This window comes from Falco naumanni, chromosome 8, assembly GCF_017639655.2.
Source record: "Falco naumanni isolate bFalNau1 chromosome 8, bFalNau1.pat, whole genome shotgun sequence".
Taxonomy (NCBI): domain Eukaryota; kingdom Metazoa; phylum Chordata; class Aves; order Falconiformes; family Falconidae; genus Falco; species Falco naumanni.
In genome coordinates, this window is record NC_054061.1 from 21193122 (window position 1) to 21218493 (window position 25372).

Here is a 25372-nt window from a genome sequence, read left to right on the forward strand (position 1 = left end):
TTGTGGAGGCAGAAGCAGCAGCAGAGCAAGCAAGGGCCTGCCAGTGGAGTGTGAAAATTACAGGGGAGCCGGTACACCGAAGACAGCCACTGTCCCCAGGTGCTGCCTAGGCAGCACACAGCACGGGTGCTGCTGAAAGCTGCTCGCAGGGCAGCCTTTGGTTTGCAGTGCTTGCAGTCTTTGACTGAAGGACTTTAAAACTGCACAATGACCAGGTCTCTGTTGAAGCTGCAAGCATTCCCACAGATCAGGGAGCACTGAAACTTCATGAATGAAAGCACCAGTACAAATTGAAAGGCACAATGGATGAAGAACAAGCACAGCCTGCAGGAAGCCATCACCCCTTCAACCATCAAATGTACCAGCTGCTAGCAAGCAAAACAAGCCATGTGTCCAAGTCTCACATCATAAATCCTACAGGAAATGATTCTGGGGGGAGCCTTCCCACAGTAAGGGAGTAGCAGAGAGGGAGAAATAAAAACAAAGCCCAGAAAGCTCCCCATAGAAAACAACTCAGACAAAGAGGTACACTTTCCACCAGAACAGGTGGACAGGAAAATGCGGTGCTGTGTGATGTTTGGATACCAGAGTGCATTACAGCATTGACCAGTTGAAGATTGCATGGGATTTTCATCCCATACAAAAAATTTTGCTTCTTTTAAACAAATAAAAAATCACCGACACAAATGAGGCTTGGGACATGTGTGTTGTGCGCTTCTAGAAAGAGATCTGTTAACAGTGTTATGCCTGTCAGAAAAATACATGATCAGTTCTTCCAGAAGCACCTTGTTAACGTAATTATCTTTTAAATCCTGTTTTCTGCACGTGCCATGCCTTTTCTCCCAAAGAAGCACAAAGTATTTTAAAACTGAACCACAGAAACATATTATTACTATGGTTCATTTGTCAGCAGCAGAGATGTAGCAAAGGCTACAAAAAGAGGCAGTCAGCCCAGTTCCCAATTGAAAAGAGTGCCATGAAATACAGGCCATTATGAGAGTATAAACAGCTGTACTGGTCAAACCGAAGCCCTGTCTTCTCTCTGACAGTGGCCAACAGGCAATGCTGGAGGAAGATCAGCACACTCATGCATTGATAATTTTCTTCTGGCCATCTAGGATGAGCAGCTCAGAGGTTAGCCACAGTGCCTTTACATTGAATGGCCTTTGATGGATTTCTCTTCCACGGATGTGTCTAGTTGCTGCTTGAACAAATATAATCTTGCAGCATCCAGAATATATGTGACAAGGGTTCCAGTGTTTGCACACAGTGTGCAAAGACGAATCTCCATTTACTTCTTTTAAACCTGCCCCTTCCTGGCTCTTGTATTAGAAAAAATAGTTAGCATGCCCACTGATTTCCCCTTGTGCTACCTGTGGCTTTACAGGTGCAGCTAGCACCTCCTCCCCTAGCTGGAAAGCAATGATCTCTTTAGTAGCTTCTTACACAGGGACTGACCTGGCCACAATCCTTTTTTGTGCGATCTCTGGTTCTGTTTTTCCCTTTGGAGCTGGCAAGACCATTCTACACCCATGATATTTACATCACCCTGGTTTGTTCTCTGTTTCATTCATTGTAATTTGCAATGTTCATTTTGAATTTTGATATACTGAATAAAGATCTTTATCTATTATAATCCTGGACACTCATGCCTGCATGGTAATGGGGAGTCCAGAGCCTCCCAAGGTGCCTGATTGCTCTGGGAAGTTGCTGCAGCTGGGACATCATGTTCATGAGGGCAGCAGCTGCAACTAGTTTGGGAGCAAGGATGGAGAGACCTGCCAAGTCAGAGAGCAGCTCTGCTGGGAGGACAGAGGAAAGTGAAAAGTCTCACTTAGAAAGTGTTCATTGTGCCTGCATTCAAGTGTGGCTGCCTTTGACATCATGTGGCTGCAGATCACAGGCAAGCACCTTGAAGCGTGAGGCTAAGGGAGATATCAGTGGGTTTCCACCACACTAGCAGGGTAATTCCCAGATTCACAAGTGACTTCATTCAGTTACTTCATGTTTAGCTGTGTTCGCTCATCAGCCTCAGCCACTGGAAATATCTTAACAAATATCTACCTGGTCCTGTGTCATCTGCAGTTCGATGAATGATGCTGGTAAAGTGAGCCTCACATACAGGTTATCTGCAGACATGCATATTCATTCATCACCACTCAAACCACCAGTTCAGTGTGCCTGGTGATTCAGAAATTACTTCCCACAGCTATTTTACCTTAACTGCCCCAGGGTACCAGACAGATTTTACTCCCTGTTGGCTGGTGTGGTAGAACAAATCCTTCTTACAGCCTCCAACACAAATCCATTTCTCCCAAATTACTTGGAAAGTTGTAAAATTATTGAGATAAATGGAGATCTGAATAAGTAAGGGAGCAGGTTTTGGCACTAGCTGCAATCTGCATGGAAAGAAACTCACATGATGGCAGTGGGAGATGATGGGGGAGCTTGTGCAGTAACATCAGTCATGTACAACTGCCTCTCCAAGTACTTCAGTGAATTAAGGGCAGGAAACAGGGAGTGTGCATGGGGCAAACTACAGAAAAGAAATGGGGAAATCAGAGCAGTGGGAATAAGCAAGGTGTCCCTGAGACAGGGGCCACTGCAAACGCACAGGCAAGCTGGCCACAAAGCTCTTGCAAGGTGGCAGCAGGCCTGACGCAGCTCACCCATTAGCATGTCAGGCCTCCAGCTGGTCTCAGCCCCAGAGCTGAGCACAAAGCAGAAGGGAATAAGGAGGTGAAGATGGGAAGAAGAGAGCTGCCTTTTGATGGATGTGACTGCGAATGATCTGAAGCCACATCTTATCGTTGCTGTCCCAGTCAGTGAGAACAGTGCAGCATAAACACAGGGGAGACCCTGAGCACCGTAGTCATTCAAAGAGTCTATTTTCCACCACATGCCTAGGTTATCTGGGTCTAACATCAGTGATAGGGCCACAGCAAGGAGAGCCATGGGCACTGACATTGTCATGTGGACTTTCCTTCACACAATGTATCTATGCAGAAAGGCTATTAATGATTGTGCAGGGATTCTTACACAATTCCTACCATGCACGTCATTTAACCTTTGCAGAGAGCTTACCAGTTTGTTCTCAGAAATCGGGTGAAATACTCCCACTGCAAAGAGTTAATTAATGCAGCTTGGACTATAAATTATAATTAATTTTTCACAAACTACAGCTACTGTTGAGAGAAGCAGGGAGACAAGTGATAGTTTTGCTGCTCTTTTTTTTAAAAAAAAAAAAACAAAAACTGACTGGTGGGTTCATAGAGTACAGACACTTTACTCTCTCAATATTTAGACATTCAGTTAGACAGATGAACTCAGCTGGTTGGAGAGTGTATATAAATTGACTGCTCTGTATATGCCTCATGTACTTACAGATAAACCACAGAATTGCTGAGGTTCTTCTCAACCGAGTTCATCCAACTGCTTTTCAGAAGAACATGGATGAGAAGGTGTCTGGCTCAGCTATTCCTCAGCTGTAGCACTGTAATCCTGGCACGAGCCACACTAAATCCATGAGTTACACTGATGAATACACCGAGGGACTGTTGATCCTAACCATTCCCTCTGTGACAGATTTCTGTATGTCTGGTATGACACTCTCTTCTCTTAATAAACCTGAACAGAGGCTGGATGCTCACTGCTGCTTTCTGTACATAAAATCAGAAGGGCCTGTGCAGACTGGGGCTTGCCTAGCAAGAGACGGGGACTCTGGACCTCATAAAAATTCTGCTCCTTTGTGCTTATTCATTTGGAAATGACCCAGTATTTACCCCTGCATTTTACTGAAACAGATCCTGCTGGAATTGTGTTCCCAGTTCCTGAGAGGATCATGAGGATCAATAGTTGCAGACGAGAAGTTCATCCCAAAATATAAATGCCAGACTGCAGGGGCACTCATCTCAGAGCATCAGACACTGCTGATCAGAACAACAAACGCAGCACTCCCCGTGTCTCCCATCTGCACTGTTCAAGCATTTCACTGAGAAGCAAGTGTAAAGGTTTCTGAGTGCCAAGGGACTGCCTGTTTCCATAGGACAGGTAGCTTTTGCAGAGGCAAAGTCCTGTATTATTATAAACCTTCTAGTTGCTCCTCCAGGCTGATCTCTCCAGCCTTATGAAGGACTCTTTCCTATGATTTTCTCTACCACAAGGGTCCCAGAATGCACATTAGCACTGCAGCATTTTATTTTCCAAAATCCTCATCATCAATTGTAATAGCAGCAACATGATACTTCAATGAAGGGATCTGTTCAACAAACCTAAAAAGCCTTTTGCAGGGCCAGTGCCAGCATGAATGCTTTGCAGGACAGCTGAAGCCCAAGAAGTGAAGCAACATGCCAGGATCACGTGGTGGAGTCTGACAGAGCAGATCTGTTACGCAGCCTCCTGCTCTGAACGCTGGGCTTACAGCCTCAGTTCTTCCAGGGGTGATGAGCTTCCATCCCATGCTTCGCTCCATATGCCCATCTTTACCTTTAGAGTCACAACGGCCTGTCTCTGCTTCGCATCTGGAGTGGTAGATGCTATGGCTACTTAAAAAATACACAGCATGCAAAATAAGCAGGGACTTGAGAGCAGGCATGACGCAGCTCTCTGCAGACTGACAGCCAGATCTCCAAAACGTACACTGCAAGGTACCATGCCTGCGTGCATGCGGGCTCCGCTCAATTATCAACCACACCTCCAGCTGTGGGTTTTAAATTATTTGAGCAAAGACCACGCCAGGACTTATTTTTAGTCTAATATTGAAAACTGGTCTGTCCGCGTGGGCCTTGGTGGACTAACTTCTGTCTGTTACACCCGTGCTCTGGGCTGGCTGGACACCCTTCAACTCCAAAGCAACAGCACCACGCTCACGTCTGTAGCATTGCTGGCTTGAAGAGAGTACCGTGCCTTCAGACTGGAGTGACCAGACACTGAGCAGCAAATTAACGTGCAGGTCTGCCATGGTCACCCAGTAAAAGCCATGCCAGACTGGACTGGAGACAAGATCTGGGTGAATTGGCTGAACCTGAATTACATGGCACATCTTACTATGGTACATGCTGAAGCTTCGATTCAACTAGATGTGACTAGATGTGAATTTACCACATCACAGTAAAGACATCAGTGAGCCACCGTAATCATGCAAGTCCACCAGGCCTATCTCACCACAGGGAGAGCAAGCAAGGAAAACATTTCTGACACCCAGCCACGCTAAGCATCGGGGAAGGTATTACATGGGAGAGGGAGAGCCTTAACGAGTCTAAACCAGTAAGTCTACAAACTTAGTCCAATGGCATCACCATGACAACAGCTATGAAATCTGTGGACTCAAACTGGTTTGGAAACTTAGACTTCATCACAGAAAGAAGGGCTGTTTCACCTACCCTCTCACAGGAATCTCTAAAGGGACTTCAGGCAGGGCTTGTGATCCGCAGCAGTTGAAATAAAAAGTCGCATCCAAAAAGTCAATCCAGAGGGCCCAGCTTTCATCCAGGTGTCTCACATTATCCCCCAATCCTCATGTTCTCAGCACAACTCAGCACCACCTCTTCTACTCTTTCTCCCTCTTTCATCTTCTCACCTGATCCCAAACCCCTCTGTTGCACAGCACCACAGAGTGCGGTGGTCCTGGCAGCACTGCCAGCCTGCATGGGCTGGGAAGGTGACAGCACTCAACCGGATCAGCCAGGCGGCGATCCTGACAACCGGCGTAGCACAGTCCGGCTGAGCAGCTGCAATGATCTGCATGTTGGCTTAGAGCATCTGCCCATCACTGGTGGATCCTCTTGTATCCTGACAGCATCCAAACACACCTCCTCCACCCAGCCTGTATTCTCTTTCTACCCTTAGGACTTCACCTGTTTGTTGAAGTCCAGGAAATAAACTTGAGGAGAACTCAACAGCAGAGAACAAGCAAAAGGGATTACCTGACTTTTTTGGTGATTTCAAACATTATCTTACTTTTTAAAAATGAAACTTTGATAAGACTTTAGTATCTTTGTTCTGCATAAACCTTCCATCTCAGAACGCTCTACAGATTGCTGTGAACCTTCTTCCATTTTTGCCTCTATCAAAATGTTTCTAAACTTTGCCACTGATTCCTATTCTGTTTACCAGGCAGGTGTGTGAAGAAGGCAGGGGTGACGGAATGTCGCAGGATCTGCTAGTAGCTGCACTCAGAGGTGGTAAGAAAGGCTCTAACAGTGCTCCAAGGGGGAAATATGTGATATCCCACTCCTTTTCCCAAGGCAGGGGTAGAAAGGAAGGCCAGACATCCAGGAAGGAACTGGGACCTTCAGGAAAAACACAAGTTAAAAACGTATACACCAGGAGCAACAGGGCTTCAGGAGGTGAGGCACGTGGGGCTACACGGAGTGAGGGCGTTTCATCCCCTTGCCCATAGGGACTGTCTGGGCCATGGGGAGAACACAGTGAGCTTCTGGAGGTGCAGGGTCTAAGAGCCTTGGCCAGCCTGCCTGGTAAGATGCCTGCCTCACTCCACAGGCCAAACAGGAGCAACCAAGCTGCCTGTGCCTGGCAGTCTCTCCTTTCCCAGGGAACTGCAGCTACCCCTGAGTGTGCATGGTGCTTTCTCAACATGGTGTCTAAAATCCAGCAGATCATTTACAACCTTTCAGTGAAACAATGAGAGGTGGGACTACCTACAGGTGCCAGAGAAGCTCTTGAATACTGGCATTTAAAAGAAATGCAAGAATTTTACAAAAATGAGATACTTGTCAGCTTTCCAGATCATCACACCTCACATCTTCATTACCTCCCCATATGTTATACACATGTGTAATTCTACGATAGATCATCAGTAACCGTAAAAATCAGAGGGACTATGTGTAATTTAGATAAAAATTGAAAGACATCATAAAAAAGGAATGTGAAGGAAGAAAGTCAATTACAACTTTAACTCTGGAGACTCCACCATCTCTTAAAACAAAAACAGTCAAGGATGATGTTCCCACAGAGGAAAGAAATTTTTCAAAAGGAAAAACTCCTGTGCAAGGCACACAGCATCTTGCCAGTTTCCTTTCTACTGAAATTTGGCTTTCAGTAAAAATAGCATATATCTAATGCAATGCAAATAAGTAGCATGGATCTATGCTAATGAGCACAAAGGAAAAATCCTGGGGAAGGATGGTATGGTCATTGCATTAATGGTGCTGCCTCTCAGCTTGATGTCTCCAGTGCAGTGGAAGGCTAAGCACAACATCGGAGCAAATTTTGAGTGCAGTTTTCTAATCAGAAATGCTTTTAAAGGATACCTGGCCATTCCCTGCTGTGGCTGCAATCGGATTTCCTTTAAAATCACAAAAGATTGAGCTTTCCGAGGACGAAACATCTCCATAAAATCTGCAAAGTAGAATTGCCAACAGAGAAGCACAGCCAGCTGCATTGTTGGTTCTGGGCAGGAGCAGCTGGAATGGAAATAGAGCACGGATCTCAAAATAACTGCCCAGCCCTCAGCTCCCCAGGCTCCCGCTCCCGCGGAGGGGATGCTGGTGGGCTGTCCAGCGTGCTGACACCACCAGGGTGGCACGCTGGCCCCAGGGTGGGGGGTCTCCCACACAGAAATAATGCCTTCCACCAGAAAACGGTGAAGCAGCGGCCAGGCACCTGGCTTCTAGATGTTCACTCGTGCACATGCTTGGATTTTTATTTTTGTGTGTCTATTTTCTATTGTATTTGCGAACACTGAATACAAGGGGATGCTGAAAAGCACTTTTACCACATTAAATCAAATTAAACATTTTTGGAAGTCTGTTCTCGCTTTCTGGAGATTCAAGGAAAAACATCATGGCATGGCACAGATGTCTTTTCTGCAGTTTTTGTATGACATGCTCAGAAGACCCATGTCTTCATTCTTGTATTTCCTATAGCCTCTTCTGGGTTTCTTTCTCCCATATCCTCAAAAAAAGCGCAAGCTCAAACCCAAAAACAAACCAAGGAAAAAAACACTAAATCAAAGGCTGTAACAAGCTCAGCCAGCAGCTAAGTACCTCTTCCCAATTCTCCTTGCCATCCCATGGAGGGGTGGGGAGCGTGGGGATGGGGGGTGGCTGTGCACTGCAGGGAGTGAGCCAGAAGATGCATGGTCCTTAGTCGCTGGCTGGGGTTAAACCATGACAAAGTCTAACAAGCATCAATAAATCCATGTATTGAAAAAGCTGGGAATGCTTAAAATCCAGCTGCAATTTTAAGTAGTATGTTCTTCAAGTTACCATTGCATTAGCAACCTCTCCCTCTCTAAGATAGACACCAGCAATATAAATCATACTTCTTGAAAGATCTAGGGAAAGATCAGTGGCTTTGGGAGAAATCAAAGAGAAGTAGTGATTAAAGAAGATTCCAGGAGGCAATAAAGCAGTTATGCAAAATGTCTCATAAACCCAAAACAAATAAGGGGAAGGAAGCTGTATGGGGGAGCAAGGGAGAAAGGTACTTACACTCTTCTTCCATAACAACTATTTTAGTTTCTGAGGCTGGTAAGACTTGTGGTGCTTTCGTTGTTCCTGGGGAAATTAAGGTAAGAAAGTAGTGAACAAAATATCTATTTTGAGCAGAGAAGAGTGGGCTTAGCTACTGCAGGGAGGAGGACAAGAGCAGGTGCTGCTGGGTGGTGCAGGCTGGGGGGGCTGTCAACGTGTTAGTACTGGTTAGAGTACACTCAGATGGGTGACTGGGTAACAGGCAGAAAAAAATGGAGCCCTTCCAGGGGACGGCACAAGGCACACCGGTCCCCTCACTGGAGGACCTCATGCCATTAGGTTCTCTGTCATGACAGAAAGGCAGAAATGGCTCAGGATTCACCCGGCAGGTGATGAGTGAAACTGTGGGAGGTTCTCTTAGCCCTGACAGCCACGAGAGTGCAAAGACGGGATCACAGAACATGACAGTGAGAAAAATATGGAATTTAAGAAAAGGTGAGATCATCTGAAAAGCCTCCATCCCACAAGTATGTGCAGCTCTGCAGCACAAAGTAATGCTCGTATAAGAGATGGAGGAATGTGAAACAGATGAAGGCCATGGCCCAAGGCAATACAGGAGCCAAGCACATGGAGAGATTTCCTCTTTATAAACCAGGATACTGGGAAAGCCCACAGTCACCAGCTGTACTCAAGCCCACTTGTGGCAACAGCCCCTTCTGGATCAAATTCCCTCACCACCCTCCAGATGCACAAAGGAGAAAGCACCAGGATCCTACGCTGTGCGTGCAGCACCCTGTCAGAGATAAGGGGTGAGACCACCATGAAAAGGTACAAGCAGAAAGAATTTTTCCTGCAGTGTTTAGCAAAGGGGAGGGGGTCAGTGGAGGAGGTGTCTAGAAATTTTCTGAGGAAAAAATGAGTCTGAAACAGTCACATCTCAGCTGTGCCCTCATGCCCACGTGATACCAACATTAGACTACTCAGTAAAGAGAACTGGGAAATGGGACATTTTTCTAAGAAAGCATCTAATTTACCTCAAAGTAACAAAAATCGAAAATAGCATGAAAACACAAAATGTTTTGACTAAGTCCAGAAGCATTTCCTCGGAAACTGACACCCTCCCAAAGCCTCTCAATGCAAAAGCATTTATTTCTGAGCTTTGTGGAAATACCATAATTGCAGAGCAGTGGTGAGGTGATGGGTTTGGCTGATGGGCATTTTCTAAGTGACAAGGGGTGACTGCACTGCAGCCAGTCTCTTTCTAAAGAAAATCTCGTTGCAGTGTGGTGTTTTCAGTGATTTGCAACAGAACTGCATGGCTGAAAAGATGCTTTTTTGAAAATAGTATAAACCAAAAATTGGTAGTGGAATACAGCAAAGCATACTTTGCAACAGCAACATTGCCTCATCAGGCTGATAATTTTTTACCAGCAGGGACTGAATCTCAGACCTTCACATCCATGGGCCCAAGGGTCTCACATGAGAGCTCTTTCTCTGCCATCCATGACTCAGACAGGCTCAGGAGTCTCCATCTCTGGCCTCTGCACCCCTGGAGGGGAACGGCATGTTGGGCTGAGGGCACCTTGCTCCTCCGTGATGCTAATCTCAAACCTCAACAGCTCAGGCCATCTCTTGCAATGTCACCTCTCTACAGGGACACCCAGAGACATCCCCAAACCTTGTGTCTCTGTATCACAAGATGCAGCGTTAACTCAGGACTTCTTCCTAGTCCTGGATTCACCTGCCTGTATCATAGCAACATTACAGGACCTCCAACAATACTAAAGTGTCAGGTCAGAAAGCATGTTTCCAGCAAACAGTGCCAGAGTGTTAGCCCCAGCCAGCCTGCCCGGGATGGGCAGATGCACCAGCTTCCCAGGGACAGGGCCACAGTAAAGATGCAGAATATAAAGTAGCAGATCATACAGAAGTAGCAATAGCTGGATAGAGCTTCTGCAAAAGAGGAATGCCGGCTCTGAGGGGAGGCCAGCTTGCATGTCTGCTCTGATTAACTGTTACAAACTGCTAGAACTTCACAGAGCACTCTGTTGAGACTTGGCCACAATAGCATCAGTGCTAAGGAGCCTAGAGAACACAGGCAGGGACAGAAGTCAGCACACATGTGGATTCAGAGACAAGCAGATGCCCCGAGGTGTTTTCTTCTGACGGATATCACAGAAGAAGAGAGCTTGCAGAAGTGAGAAAAGCTGTCCAGGTCCCAAGAAGGTCCAGCAGTAAGGAAGGAGGGAGACTCCAGGACAGCAAGTGCCTGGGCCCAGGTGAAAGCTCTTCAGCTCTTGGTAGCTCCAGTGGGAAGTGTAAAAAGTGCAAAGGAGGTGACAGAGCTGCAGAAGCCTACAGAGATCACCATCATCCTCTTTACCTTTCCAAGGGATTACAACTAGCATTCAGCTGCTGTCCTGCCAGGTGACCTGCAAATAGCACCAGCAACGTGTGCACGCAGCTGCGAGTGGCAAGCCAAAGGCAGATTTTCCAGGCATCTTAGCAAACAGATTTATCAAGGCACTGCTGTAGCAGCGTGCAGCTGGCAATCTACTGGATCTGCAGCACCTTGCAGCCTGCAGCTCCCAGTACGAAAAGGTACAGGCCAGATCTTAGGGTCTCCTAGGTTGCTTTTCAGGTCTCAACACATTCCTGAGCAATTCTGGTGTATCCTCATACCCCCTGTGACCTGGGTGACAGCAACCATCTGCCCCTGCCAGACAGCATGCCTTCCTGTGGAGGGAGTTAAACCCTGACCCATGCTGCCATTACCTGTGCGTGCGGGACCGTCAAAGTTGGAGTGGCCTGAGGTGCCTTTTCCTGCTGCCATAAGCAGCATGCAGGATTGGAGCCTTGCAGTGCGTGCCGCTCAGTCACACTCCTCCTCTTGTGAAAGGAAGGGGATTGCTAGTGACTGGGATGGGTGAGTGGAGAAGGCAGACAGGGTTCTGACGGCAGCCACATGCTTCCCGTGCACATTGCACATGGAGAGGAGGGGTTGCAAATGCTCCCGGTCCAAACAGGAACAGTTTACATTGTGATGGGACAGCCAGAGTGTGAGTCATTAAAAAAGGAGTGGCACTGCCTTAGTTCAGCTTACTCTGGACACCTTTACTATCACGATTGTAAAGAAACACAGCAGAGCAGCAGGGCTAACTTCATAGATGTGAAAAACAGAGGCATGGAGGTCTGAGCGTGGATGGCCTTTCTCCAGACTTTGCAAGCAATGGGTTTTTACAAGCAGAGTAACTGCGGGGGAGGGTATGTGATACTGCAGCTGCACAGAATAAAAGATTCAGGACTGCAAATGCTGCTGAGGCAGAGGTTAATAGAGAAAATAATGCCAGCAAGCAGCAGGAGAAGGCTACCTTCCTTCACATTTGACTAATGCTAATAAGAGCACAACAGAGAAACTGGATCACACCAAAGGGCTGCAGAGCACAGAGCCTGGGCTCCTGCAGTGGCCCACTGCGAATGGCAGGAGGAAGAGCTTAGGAAACAGAGCTTGTACAGAGTCATCCCTCCCCTAGTTGCACTCTCCCAGCTTCTGGCAAGCACTGTAGGGGCTTTCTGAGCTGGAGGGTACATCCAAACCATCATGTCAAGCAATATAATTATCATGACCAAGATAATAAAACCACCTAACTTCAGGCTCCATCCACTGAGCTCTAAGAGACGGAGCACACATTCTAGGATGAAAACCAGAAGCAACTTCACTCATCACAAAGCTATGGTTTAATTACTTTTCTCCTGGTGAGTTTTGCTTCTCAGAAATTCTTTTAAAAAAGAAAACATCAAGCCCGCCAGCTTTCTTTCCTCCTTACCCCTTAAAAAAAACCCACGTAGATCGTAAGTTTATTTAAAATGTAAATTAACCACATTGCCAGTGACAGATAACAAAGATAAACATTTATATTAAGCTGCATTTTTCTTATCTCCCAAGACTTTTACTTGATATCCTGAAAGCATGAAACAAAATACAAGACAGATCATGTGGAGAACCTCCTGCTTTCTATGTGAATGGCAGACAGCTCAAGACATTTGTTGGCTTCTTCACTTACCACTTTTCACATTCAGGCTGCCTTTTGCGGTGTCTTTCCCTAAAATGTTCTCCGCTTCGCAGCTGTACTCCCCAGCATCTTCCAGCTTCACCTTGTTGAACTGCAGTCTGGAAATCTTTCTGTTGAAAAGTACAGCAGACATTTCTTACTCAATTGCTAACCACCCTCATGAATTGATAACCATTCCTGGCCCTGGTACACTGTCTGGTACGTCACCCCTTCTTGGGAGGATGGGCTGCCTGACCTTGCAATCTGAACAGGTATTCAAGCCTGGTCAGGATTCAGATGAGACCCTTCCCAGGAACCATAGCCACCATAATTTTTCAAATGAGCATCTCCCTCTGAACCCACTGCTCTTAGCATGTTGCCATGGTCTAGTCTCATGAGTGTCTCATGAGGGGTTAAGCCCAAGAGCCCTAGCATCCCAGCACACAGACTTTTGGCACTGGTGAAAAGCCACTTTTCTGATGGACAGCAGGATCTGCCTGCGAGACAGAGGTGTGGAGATGAGATGCATGTTCTGCACCTTCCTCAGCAAGGAGCCCGACCAGTCTGGTGCCTCAGTGGCTGCATTCAGCAGGGCCGCACACTTGAATGCAAACACCCACGGAGCCTGGGTGGACTCATCCCTTTCCAGCCTGCAAATCAGACTCCTGTGGTTTGACCTAGGCAGCTAACTTGTAGCTTTATCCAGGCCAACAAACAGGGCAAACACTTTGTCTCCCCCAACTACACACACCAATGTACTACAAACATGTGGGGCTGAACTACGCAGACTCATCTTATCAGCCAGAAGTGCCTAGAAAGAGCAGAAAATTATGTATGTGACAAGTGCCCATGACACCTAACAACCTGTGCTGAGTACTTCATTGGGGAGGGAGCAGCTCTGTGGCTCTACTGAGAAGACGAGCATTGCCTTTCCCATCGCCTATGACCAACGACTCATTCTTGGGGATGTCTCCCTGACTAATAGGAAAAACCTTTTGTTGCCTAGTTCAACTGAGGTCTATAGGAGCCTCCAACACACACTGAATCACTCATGAGACCATAGTGGGACTCCCACATTAGCCGCCCTGCATTTCCTTCCATTTTAGCCATCTTATAAAAACCTACCTTGTGTGCTCTTCGCATGAGAACACCTCTCTGCTTTCTACCCCAAGCTTTTATCTCAGGTCTGTGTCATGTAGTTGCTTTATTCAGAGACTTGGAAACACTGCCACCTCTAGAAAGAGATCCCAGTGGCCTCTGTTGCTGAAGGCAAATAAAATTCCTTTTCTGTGAAAAAACATCATTAGCTTTGGACATATTTGCCATGTTACATGTGTCATCTGAGAAGGACTTTTCTTTGGACTGTGCAGATCATCATCCATAGGAAGTCCTTCACAGAAGCACACTGGCATCTTTTTAACACCTTGACATGCTGTTCTACTTGGGAGGCATGGCACAAGGACACAGCAGGAACGTCTCACTAGTTATATTAGTAAATTAAAAGCACTTGTGGACAACTTGGTACAGCTCCCAGGATACAGGCGCTGTCCTGTTTTACAGGATGCGGTCAAGTGTTCAGTTGCATGAGTTTAGACCTCATGCAGAGCAATTTTTAAATGAATGTTGACAGTGTGCAAAGATCTCTTGAATCCCTCTCATTCCTAGGTCTCCCCTAACACACTGTGCAAAGCCAGTTATCAGGGCCAACACGTTCCGATGTGCATGCCTAAACCAGCAGGCTGATTCAGAGCAGTGCAAAGCTGCCCTGACTCACAGCACTGCACACTTCTCTGAGTTTTCTCAAGTCTCTTAGAGCAACCTGTGACAGTACTGGGGCTCGTGGTCCTTGCTGCTGCAATGCCTTAGGAATCAAGCAGCACCCAAGACACAGCAAAGCATTTAAGGGCCTCCAGGCAGCTGGGTTCTGCATCTGGCTGGGAAGGTATGGTGGGCACCTGCTGAAGAGGTCTAGCTCTGCTGGGCTGTAGTACCCAGTCCAGGACCACATTCCCCACTCCTTCCACAAAAGCAGGTGTAGAAACAATCAGCAAAGGAACAAGGTGGGCTCTGGCTACTACTGGATGCAGCTCCAACAATAGTACCCCCAGCCCAGTCCAGCCATGACTTTCTCTCAGCTGTCTCAACCCTCAGTGACAGAATATACCATTTGTTTTATAAACCACCCCTATGACACGCTTGTAGTTGTTGCTGCAACGCAGAGCAAAAAGCCAGGCAGCACGCGTTGAAAGCAGCTTGGAAGAGCGAGGCTCTAACTCAAAGCTCTGTAGAAAACCCCACCCTCTCACCCCAGCCTGCTGAGGCTATCTGCCAGCACAGAGCCGAGAGCATTAACAAACATGCTGCCTTCAGCTGCCGGAGGACAGATATTCTAATGATAATTAGCTGCATTGCAGTCCCATATGCACAGCACATTTTACTGTGTGTAGTAACTGGAAAAATCCACTACACCATTAGAATATCACCTACATACATGGTCTCTTACAGATAAAGGATTTAAGTCCCAAAGACACAAATTGGTAGGTTATTAGTGACAGAGAAGGCTAATGAAAGGGGGCATACTTGACAGATTCATCTCCAAAACCAGGATGAGAGACATTTGGTCTTTTACCTGGAACTGGAGAGGAATGTGAGCAGAATAAAAAGCAATGTTGGCATTTATAGCATATCAGCATCAAGGTGAAACCAAAGAGGATTATGTTGTTTTAATGCATAAGACTGTTGTACTGTCAAAAGAGGTTATTTTTATTTTCCATCACAGTTTGTTGAAATTCTCCTGGATTGCAACATCCCCTTGGATAAAATCAAGAGGTTTTGTTGCTTTTTGTTGCTTTTCATATTCCAGACCAATGGTGTAGCTACCCTTGGTCTCCGCACTCTGCTGTATAATGCCAGGTAACAGACCTGGGGGGACAGATGAAGGGTACAAATGAGGATTGGTTTTAATGCGGAGTGTAGCCATAGTAAAGAGAATTTCCCTATTCCAGGAAGCGCTGAAACAGCCAGAGAGATACCTTGTTTCGCAGCGTTGGTCATGAACCTTTTAAATTCACATGGATAATGCCTGTGCACTAGAACTGAAGGATGTAAAAGAGACCAGACCTTGCTTGATCTGTAAGTGGTAAGACAAAGATGACCAATCTGTCTCAGTTCTACTTTACTATCTGCAAGTGCTACTGAAATATCTCAAAACTGCCTAGGAAATTGATTTTTCATGTCTGTGTTCTTTCTCCTGCTGCCCCCAAAGGTAGGTACTTTGTTCATTTGAGAGCCGAGACGTGTTTTTACAGAAATACCAAGTAGTAGCATGTTGTGTGTTGTACACAGGAGCTTTGCATCAAGTCCCCTGCTGCCCTTCTGGGCAGCGTGTCTCTTGGGGTTGCCAGCCCCTGGGAAAACCCTACCATGTGCATTCGCAAGGGTGCCTGGCTGCCAGACGATGCCATTCTTCTGGGGGAAGGCACTGCCCTTGGCTGTTTGTTCAGTGAAAGGGCCAGGGTCACTGACAGATCCCATCATTTCACCGCAGTGCAACTCTGTTGACATTTCTTTACTCCAGGGGAAAATCTGCCTCATTGTCTTTTCTGACCCTCAGCACATATGACTTAGCCACGCACTAATTATCTCCTGTAGTGCTAGTGGAGGAATAAACCATGGGGAATATGTTGTCTGCAAGCTCTGGGGGATAGGATTCACAAGGAGACCTTCAGCCTGGCCAGAAGAAGATCCCCCAAAATACCCTTCTGGCCAAGAGAACAGCATCCCCCAGGAAGGCAGTTTGGAGTGATGAGTAAATCACCCTCTGCAGTGCCAATCTCCAGACTACAATGGGAAACAAGGAGATCAGGCCTTGACCGGGACCTACACAAAGATCCTGGCAAATTCTGGCTGGGAAGGGAAGCCTCACCTTCTGTAATTCAGACAGCTCAGAGCTAGACATCTAAACGTGAGCATGGGCCCTGAGGCTGCAAGTACAATCAGAGGAAAAGAAGCAGGCACCTTGGCCAAGGAGGAACTTTTCATGACAGGAGTCATGCTCCCACCAGCACTTCGGTCAAGCTTGAATCATTTTTCTCCTCTTACTTACTGCCAAGTGGAACTGGGACCATCCTCCCAAGTCATCTCCTTGCAAAGCCATTCACCTCAGAGTGTGTGAGCAGGACAACAGCTGCCACGAGCTGCCTCCGAGACACCTACGTTTCACTGAGGGCTCAGCATGCCCTGTGCGAGTTCAGCTGCTTCTGCATCGCTCAGGACAAAAATAGCTCTAGGATTACTACTGCTGTAGCATTTTATTAGTCTTCTAAAAATAGAGTAACTAACATGTAAGTAATAAAGAAGTCAAGGAATTAGCTGATGAAGAGAATTTGAAGACTACACCGTATGTGGCCCCTAAATTGTCAGTGAAGAACGCTTCACATAGTAAACACACCTGAGGTCCTAGGAAAAGGAAATTCCCAAATGTAACCCTTGCAAAGGACACACTGCATACACTGCTGTGGTTACCCATTAACTCCATTCCTCTCTGTTTGCACAGACAGCCGGTGGCAGGAAGCACACCAGTACTGGCAGAAAGCAGAAGGGCCAGCAGCTGCTGTAATGTGTACTGCTTATACCCCTGCCAAATATTTAATTGGTGCCTATGTGCTATCCTGGCACTCTGCACAGTGGTGCGTTTGCCTTGAGAGAGCAGGTTAATGATTGGCAAGAAGTTTCAGTATATCCAGTTCTTCAGCTTACACTCAAGAAGTGTTGGCCAGCAACCGCCACACATCAGGCAGCCCCACTGGCTGGAGCAGGAGCTCTCAGTGCCCTGGCCTTTGGGAGCACGTTCATCTTCCTCAGCACACAGTGGGATCAAAGCAGGTAGAAAAGATCACTGCAATGCAAAGCAGAGCAGGGATGGCTGTGGCAACACACCTTTGTCCAGCAGGGCAGAAGTGGCAAACAGGGGCATCTTTGCCCCTGCACAGCCAGAGGGTAATTAGCCCAGCCTCTTCCCTGCCCTTCAGATATGGAGCAGCACAACAGATCTGGGCAAGCCAGCTGTGCCTCGCCGTGCTTGAGGAAAACAAGTGGCCCTATACTGGCTGATATGTACTCTAGGGCATGATCTGGCTAGCTCAGGATTAGCTACAGAAACAGCAAATGAGAAAGAGGAGGAAAAAATGTTCTCAAGCAAAGCAATCAAGTAAGAGGGATAAGGACATGAAGGGTCAGACTGTTCAGTTCAGCCATCATCCCCTCTGCAGCAGGCAAAGTCCCCCTTCCTCCTCCCCTCACGCCACCATCTACCCCACTCAATATCTGACCAGCTGGGACTGTGGGACAAGCAGGCGTGGGAGACCGCTAATGTCCTCATGGGTGCCCAGGACAGGAACAGCCATCCCCTGACCCCCTCTGCCTGCTCTCTCCTACCCCTGCCCCGCAACATTAAAGCGCTGTTCTAACCTGAAAATCAGATCTGCCCCTTCTTTGCTCAGCAGTGCTGTTGTCTCTCTGTGCCCAGGCTTGGGACAGGCTCTGTTTAAAAGGAAGACTTGACCAGTCCTCACTCTGCCGAGCTGACACTGACGCTGGTCTCAGTGAGAGCTGGAGTTCCTTCTGGGTCACAAAGTGTCAACAAAAGGGGAAAAGATCGATAAGTACGCTACAAAGAGCAGGGTCACTTGTGCAACCCCCATCCATCCTCAAATTCAGCCTGGGGCCAGTCGCTGAATCACCATGGATGTTCCTGCAATGGGAAGGGGTGCAGGGCAACAGAGGCAGCCTAATGAGACCACACACCAGTCTCTGGAGTGGACCTTGTGGCCACTCTGTTGCGAGGCAAACCCTAGCCTCTTTGTGTCCAGCAAGTCTACAGCAGCTGCCAGGGTGTGAAATCAATAAATACCTAAAAGCTGAGGTTTGGGTTAAGACCAGTGCACAGACCTGATGTCAGTGCACGGTCCCTGGCATTACTTGTCCTGGAATTCAAAGGCAATTGATACATCCCACAAATGTTTCCTCCAACCCCAATGCCCGGATTTGAACTTGTTTGAGAAAATGTAGATCCTGGAGCAGTTGAGGCCAGCTTAGAGCAGATTCTTTCCTTGCTTGCTGTGATACCTCACAGGAGCACACTAGCAGCCTCCCAAGAGCCAGGGGCCTTCCAGCACCGAATGCAGAACAGATTCCCTATCCCGGAGTGTATGACCTTAATACAGAGATGAGATACCCCTGGTGGGTGTGCAGCCAGGACGGCGTGCAGGTCTCACTACCTGTGCAACCAAACCACAAGCTTGTTCTGCAGTAGACAGGGGAACAGCAGGTCAGTGCTGCTGAGAAGGCACAGACGTCCTAGGTTGGAAGCGTATCACGTATTACATGGAGACTGATATGCTGGGCAAATCAGAGGCAGAACCAAAATTTCAGGGATTATTGGCAGAAGTGGAGGAGTAAGACCTGAGAGGACCTTTAAAGCAAAGCTTTTAAAGAACCAGGGGAGGAGGAGAGGGAGGTGACATACTAAAAGCAGCTGTCTGAGGAGAAGCCCTGTGCAGAGCGCAGGAATGGAGATGAGCAGAGCCAGGCTGCAAATACTCAGATTGGGAAAAAGCATTTGTGGGAACAGAGGTCATGGGAAATCACGGCACCTTCAGATGGACAGAGAACTACTCCTCCAAAACCTCTGTGAAACATATCATCGTGGTGGTACATAGGGTTGTACAAGGCATTCATTTACAGTTTTGGGGCTCCATTCTGAGTTTGGGGCCTTTGGGATGCATGTCATTGTTTTCTTCCTAAGTCATTTCTCTGCAACTGGTATGTGTCACAGATCCTCACAAGTGCCTGATCCATGAAGTGTGAGGGAGACCTGGTAAATTCATGCCTGTAGGTATATATTGTGCTGTCTCAGATGAACTGCCTGCAGTCTCAGCCCTCACCCCAGCCCTCCTCCCCCAAGATAAAGCATTTTAACTTAAATTGGATGAATGGTATTTCTCCTCATGTCTCAATGAGTGCTTCAACCTAATCTGTGACATTTTGCAACTGCAGTGGGCTAAGGTCTGTAGGGAGAGATATTTTTTTTAAGCAGCCAACATCGCTGGAAAAAACACACAAAATTTTGGGCACATAAAGCTCCTTCTACCTCTAAGTTTGCACAAACCATCAGTTGAAGTAGCCCAGCATCTGATCGTAACTTGTTACCCACTATAACGCATTCAAGTTTGATTAAATGCCCATTCCCTGAATCTCTTAGGAGCTCCAACTTGCAAAGCTTGTGGATTGTTCTAGAGCTCAAAACCCAACTGCTTCTCCTTTCAGTTCTCAAATTCCCTGGTTCAGTCCCAGGTGCATTGGCCAAGATGACGTCCATCATCTCCTTTAAAACAACAGACAAACAAAGGAGATGCTCTCCTTCACCCACCCACCCCCCTCCAATAAAGTGCCTTCAGCAGCTAAACCCAAGTCCCAAATATCGTAGACTTATAATGACATCGTGAGAGTTAGCAAGGCAGAAGCTCCCCTGGTGATTATAACAACACCGGTGCTTGAGAAGACTCTTAGCTTCAAGGCATCTGGAATTGCTCTTGCAAGATCCATTGTCAAATGAGCTTTTTCCTTTGTTTAAAAATGTCAGCCTGAAGACCCCTGCCAGAGTGGTGGTATAGCCTGCTTGGGTTCACTCTGGCTCCCACAAGGCTTCAACAGTTCTTTTTGCCCCTCCTTGTCTCCAGGCTTAATTAGGAAATCATTTATCTTTATTGGCACTCTCTTTCCCCTGCTGCTTTAGCATTATTTTTTTTTTCCCCTTTCATTCCAGAGCAGTGAGTTGTACAGGGAAGACCACAGCCCCATTCATTGTGGGTGGGGAATAATCTACAGCAGGGACCTCTACAAGGAAGACCCCAGCAATGAATCTCCCCCAACTGGCATTGCCGGAGGACTACTGTACAGAAACAGGAGAGAAGGGTATCCCTTGGCTCCACTTACAGGCTAACAATAGGGATTCCTGGTGATACTGAAAGTAGGACACTACTCCCAAGGGATGTCATATGGTCAGCCTGTCCCAAACTGAACTGCCAACCCTCTCCAATCTAATGATACGCCTACTTCATCACCCTAGCAATCTCCCTTGGCAAAAGAGCACACAAAGGGAAGAGGCTGTAAGAACAGCCCCAGCTAGGAGACTACCAGACTCCTGGACCCCCTCTGACTCCAGCTGAAGATCTAAGTGTCTCAGGGCTGAGCCCTGAACACAGCCTGGAGTGAGGCAGGTTCTCTACACCTCCACAAACAGAAATTCCCTTGGCTTTCTCCACAACTGGCATCTGACCATTTGCCAGGACAGCCAGAGAGCCAAAACCTAACCTTAACTTCCCAGGACCCAGCAGCCTCAGTTGGATCAGGGATGCACTCAGCAGACAATGGCGCCGCAGAGGGACAGCCACTCGCTATGCTGCACTTCCACTGCTGCATGCAACTCTTCCTGGGTAATTTCTCTGGGTTCCCCATCAACTGTGTCTTATTTAAATTGAGCCAGAGATAAGATTCCAGCCACTAATTCCTTCCACCTTAAAGAGAAGTTTCCTCTTTGTGCAAGCCAGGCTTGCCCCAGCCTGTTACTAATTACAGATGGAACATGCAGTTCAGAAAGGAGGAATCAGAATTGTTCCCCTCCCTTCAACAAATATCCATTGAAAAAAACTGACTCCTTCGCCTGATGGCCCCCGAAGTTTTGCCGGTAACTTTAAAAAACAAGAGGGAAGATGACTGATGGAAAAGCTGAAGAGCTGACATGCAGTTAACTGCTCCTCTCTCCTTCTCACAACATATACTTCCCTTACTTCCAAAGAGATCTCCTACTCTAGGAAGGTCAGTGAGGTCGGATGAAAACTGGATCACAAAAAAAAGGGCTTCGGTCATGCTTTCTACTTAAAGATCTCAAGGCTCTTTAAACACACAGGGAGGAAAGCCAGGCACAGAGCGGTAGAGAATGAGTCACAGAGGGCAGCCATGTTCTTCTTGTGTCTCGTCCTCATCCTCTGCATGCTGTCTAAGGACCGCAGAGATGCAGACAGAGTCTGACACAGAGCTGAGGTAAACACTATGCACAACACCTCCACATCCTGGCAGGGCTCATTTAGCCTGGCTCCAGCAGACAACTGTATGAGGTCTTTTGGATCAAACGTTTAAGGAAATGATGCTGTGCACCTGGCCAGGTACTGCATAGTCCCTGAAGCTTTTTGCTTTGCCTAATTTCTCTATGGAAGTCCCTCTCCAGTGCTCCATTTCTAGCCCTCTGGAAAACCCACTCTACTCTGAACTGAAAGGAAGAGCAGAGGATTATCTGGAGACTAGTGTTATCTCTAAGTAGAGCCAGATGTATAAACCCCATTATTCTTGAATTAATCGTCATAAAGTAAGGCTTCCTTTCTGAGCTTTAGAGTTCAGGATGCTTATCCTTCCCTAGAGTCCCCTCCTAACATGCAAGAAGTAATGATGTACACCCATATCCCGTGTCCAGTTTTAGGTCTCTCCACTAATCTCAGCCCCACTATCTACTTAACGGAGACATGCAAAGTCATGAGCACTTTCTCAATCCTCAGCCTGCATTCACAGAGCATTTTGAATGTTTTTTGCGTGCACTCAAGACCAGAAGGAAGCAGGTCCAATGCCAGTGAGCACTCTGACCTCGAGCTGTTTTCAAGCACTGAGACCCAGCAAACCCAGTGGGGTGGAGAGTCCGACAGCTGAGGATACCAGACAGGGTGTGCACAGACCCATTCAGGTCTGCTTGGAGAAGTGCTCCTGCACTCGACTTCTCAACAAGGGGCAAATAAATGGTCAACAAGGGTTTATTGCCTCAAAGCTGTCCCAGCTCAACAGCTGCTTGAGTCTAGCCTCTGTATCTGCTGCCCAGCCCCAAACAGGCATCCCCTCTGCTTAACTGCATGCTTTAGTGGCAGCAGGGAGCAGAAACTGGGATGGGAAGTGATTCTGGGGGCAGGTCAGCTGGGGACGCTTCGGGCTCACACCTTTGCTGCTGAGGGAGCCTCAGACACTGGAGGAGGCAGGTGCTCAGCTTGCTTTAAAATGTTTATCCTTGGGCTTATTTTGCCAGCAGGAAGCACTTCTAGTACACACGTTTTTGGCCTGTCACTGGCAGGCTGTGAGCCAATGTGTTCCCATGGAAACTGGTAAATGAAAAATTATGACTTGACAGCAGTGTCCTGAGGAAAGAGGATCAACCTCGTTCCATATGTTTATTCCCTGACCCAGGGAGTGCATGCCCGCTCCACACCACTGTGGGTGGGATGCCATCCTGTCACAGCTTCGTGCTGGACACAGGGTGCCAGGAGGCAAGGAAGGACTGTGATCTCTGGGAGCACAGCAGGAAAATGCTGCAAGAGGCGCTTCTTGCCATCACCAGGATCCCTCCCCAGAGAGGTTTGCTGGGTGTTTGGTCTGGGCTGATTGGCATCTAGCTCTGAGGGAAATACAGCTCCCCAATACCCCTGTGAGACCCCAGCACCAGCAAGCTCAGGGTTCCACAAGCTGCCTGCCCTCAGGGATGCAGTGCCCACACAGGGTGGACCAGCAGGCTTCCCACGCCTGGCTGCAGCAGGTGGTGCAGACACTCCTCCGGGGCATCCCAGCTCCAGTACCCATGGGTAAACAACTGAGGCCACAGGGCTGACAAGGGCCACAGAAATACTGAGAGCAACAGAGCAAAGAGGCGGGCACAGCTCTGCCCTACCTCTGCTGCCTGCAAGCCCAGACAGCCCTTCCTGAGCCAATGGCATCCCCTAGTACAGGCCAGTTATCCTGGATCCGCTGGTGTCTCTAGCCTAAGCCTTCCACTGACCACTTCTCTGCCTCATCCCCAAACCTCCACAAATCCTACAATTATTATGAAGGAGGTCAACCATTTTGGGTGTGACTTTGAAATAAAAACCAACAGGACTGAAATTAAATTAGAACAATTTACAATGACCCATTCCAGCACTAACTGATTTTTCTAACTGATTTTTCAGTGGCTTCTAATTTTAAAAATTAATACTTTATCAAGTCCATAATGAGAAGAGGCAAGCTATTTTTCTCACACCTAGACATAACATATGTTAGCAAAGTATTAGTTTCAAGTTTTCCAAGGTGCTGGTCAGTTGCAAGCTGACTTTGTTGCTGGCTAGGTCAGGGTATATGAATGTAAGCATAGTCTCGATTATGAAATAATTTAAAGATACATCATATGTGAATATTTGGCCTTGAAAAATATCAACATGGATCCATTTAAGTAAATTCCCAGCGAGAGCCTCTTAGCTTAGTCACTGGCATCTATTTCTTCCTGTGTTTTTCCACTGCCTGACTGGGGCAGTCCCCAGGATGACCCTCACTGAGCGCAGCTGCCCGGGAGCCTCGCGCATGGGGACTTCGGGGCAGCTACGACGGAGCTTGCCTTGGGTGCAGCGGTGCAAGGTCTTGCATGAGACAAGACCTCGACAGGTGACTATGGGCCCTGATCAGACAGTACCGTGATATGCTCTTGCATCCTTGCAGTTGCCTTAGATGCTTTCAAGTCCACCTAAATTCAGGAGAGAACAGAGCAATTTCTCCCACGTTTATGCAGGCCTGCTGTTGGCTGGTGGGGCGACTGCCAAGTTTGAATACCTTCTGCATTCAAACTCCTAACCACAAAGCAGCATTCACCCCAGGTGGCCAGAGCTGCCTACTACCAGTCTACAGCTAGCAGAGAAAGAGTTAATCTCCCCAGGTCACCAGACACCTGTCTCAGATATCCAATGACAGTTACCCAAGGAAATCCCCTTCCACAAACCCATCATCTACCCTTGGCATGCCTTGCTCCTCTCTGAGGAAACTGGGAATCTTGCTTACTTTCCCAGACATGATAAATGTGCTGTGCATGGTCCCGTGACTCCGAGGGAGCACCTCAGTATTGCCCAGCAGTGACCTGGAGAGCACAGCACCAGTTCTACCCAGATGGTCCCCCAGCCCCAGACACTCAGTGTCAGGGCACAGAGGCAGAGCAGCCCCATAGCATACTTACTTCCCGTTCCCATACTTGATCCGGATGTCTTTGCTCTTCTTCAGCTCTTTGCCATCTTTAAACCATTTGTAGGATGGCTGAGGGTTTCCAGCAGTTGCCTCGCATTTCAGTGAAATTTTTTCACCGACATGAACGTTTGGGCTTTTCAGTTTCTTCAGTTTGGGAGGGACAGCTACAAAAAGAGAAACCAGACAATGTGAGACCTGCCTCTTTCAGAGGCTACGCACAAGCGATGTGACCCCCCCTGAGACCCCTCCCCTGGGAAAAGCACTTGCTGCCCCCATTGCCCTGTGATGGCTGGAGAGGGGCTGTAACGCCAGTTTAGCTGCCCAGTTTTCCCAGCATACAGACGGGGAAAGAGCACAAAGTCAGAAACGACCATGGGGGAAGAGAGGGAGCCCCTGGGTCTGGCCAGACTCGATACTCCACAGCTGCCCTTACTCACACATGCAGGATCTGCGTGTCTCCTGGTAGCACAGGGCTTTGCTCTGCTCTCCAGGCTCTCCCACCAGGCCACAGCCAGGGATGCAGGAGCTCAAGCTCTCTGCAGCCTTTTCCCTGCATCTTGCCATTGTCGCTGCTGATTACCAACACCTACACGACCTCTGCCACTGCTGACGGGCATGCTGCCAATCCCACACACCCCCCAAACCACAGCCAGACTCTTTTGCTGCAGAAGGAGCAGAGGCAGGTCACAGGGAGTGGTCTCCTTTCCCTCAGCAGTGTGTGCCATGGATGCTCCGCGCCTGTTGCTGAGACGGATTGTTATTCAGCACAACAGCAGCAGCAGCAGAGCAACAGCTGCTGAGGGGAAC

General features: G+C 47.8%; 1 protein-coding gene and 1 long non-coding RNA gene across 2 annotated transcripts in view; both read right to left on the bottom strand.

Annotated features, from left to right (window-relative positions):
* NRG2 (neuregulin 2) overlaps nt 1-25372 on the bottom strand; it is a 90615-nt gene that overhangs the window by 39030 nt on the left and 26213 nt on the right. Inside the window, exons 2-4 of the mRNA XM_040603137.1 lie at nt 24558-24729; nt 12500-12618; nt 8454-8519 (exon numbers count right to left, since the gene is read on the bottom strand). Of these exons, the coding sequence (XP_040459071.1) occupies nt 8454-8519; nt 12500-12618; nt 24558-24729 (357 nt within the window). The remainder of the gene's footprint in view (nt 1-8453; nt 8520-12499; nt 12619-24557; nt 24730-25372) is intronic.
* On the bottom strand, nt 16779-18085 carry LOC121092328. The gene is made up of 2 exons (XR_005829266.1): nt 17957-18085; nt 16779-17384 (listed from the first exon to the last, which is right to left on the bottom strand). It is a non-coding gene; the product is annotated as an uncharacterized LOC121092328 (long non-coding RNA).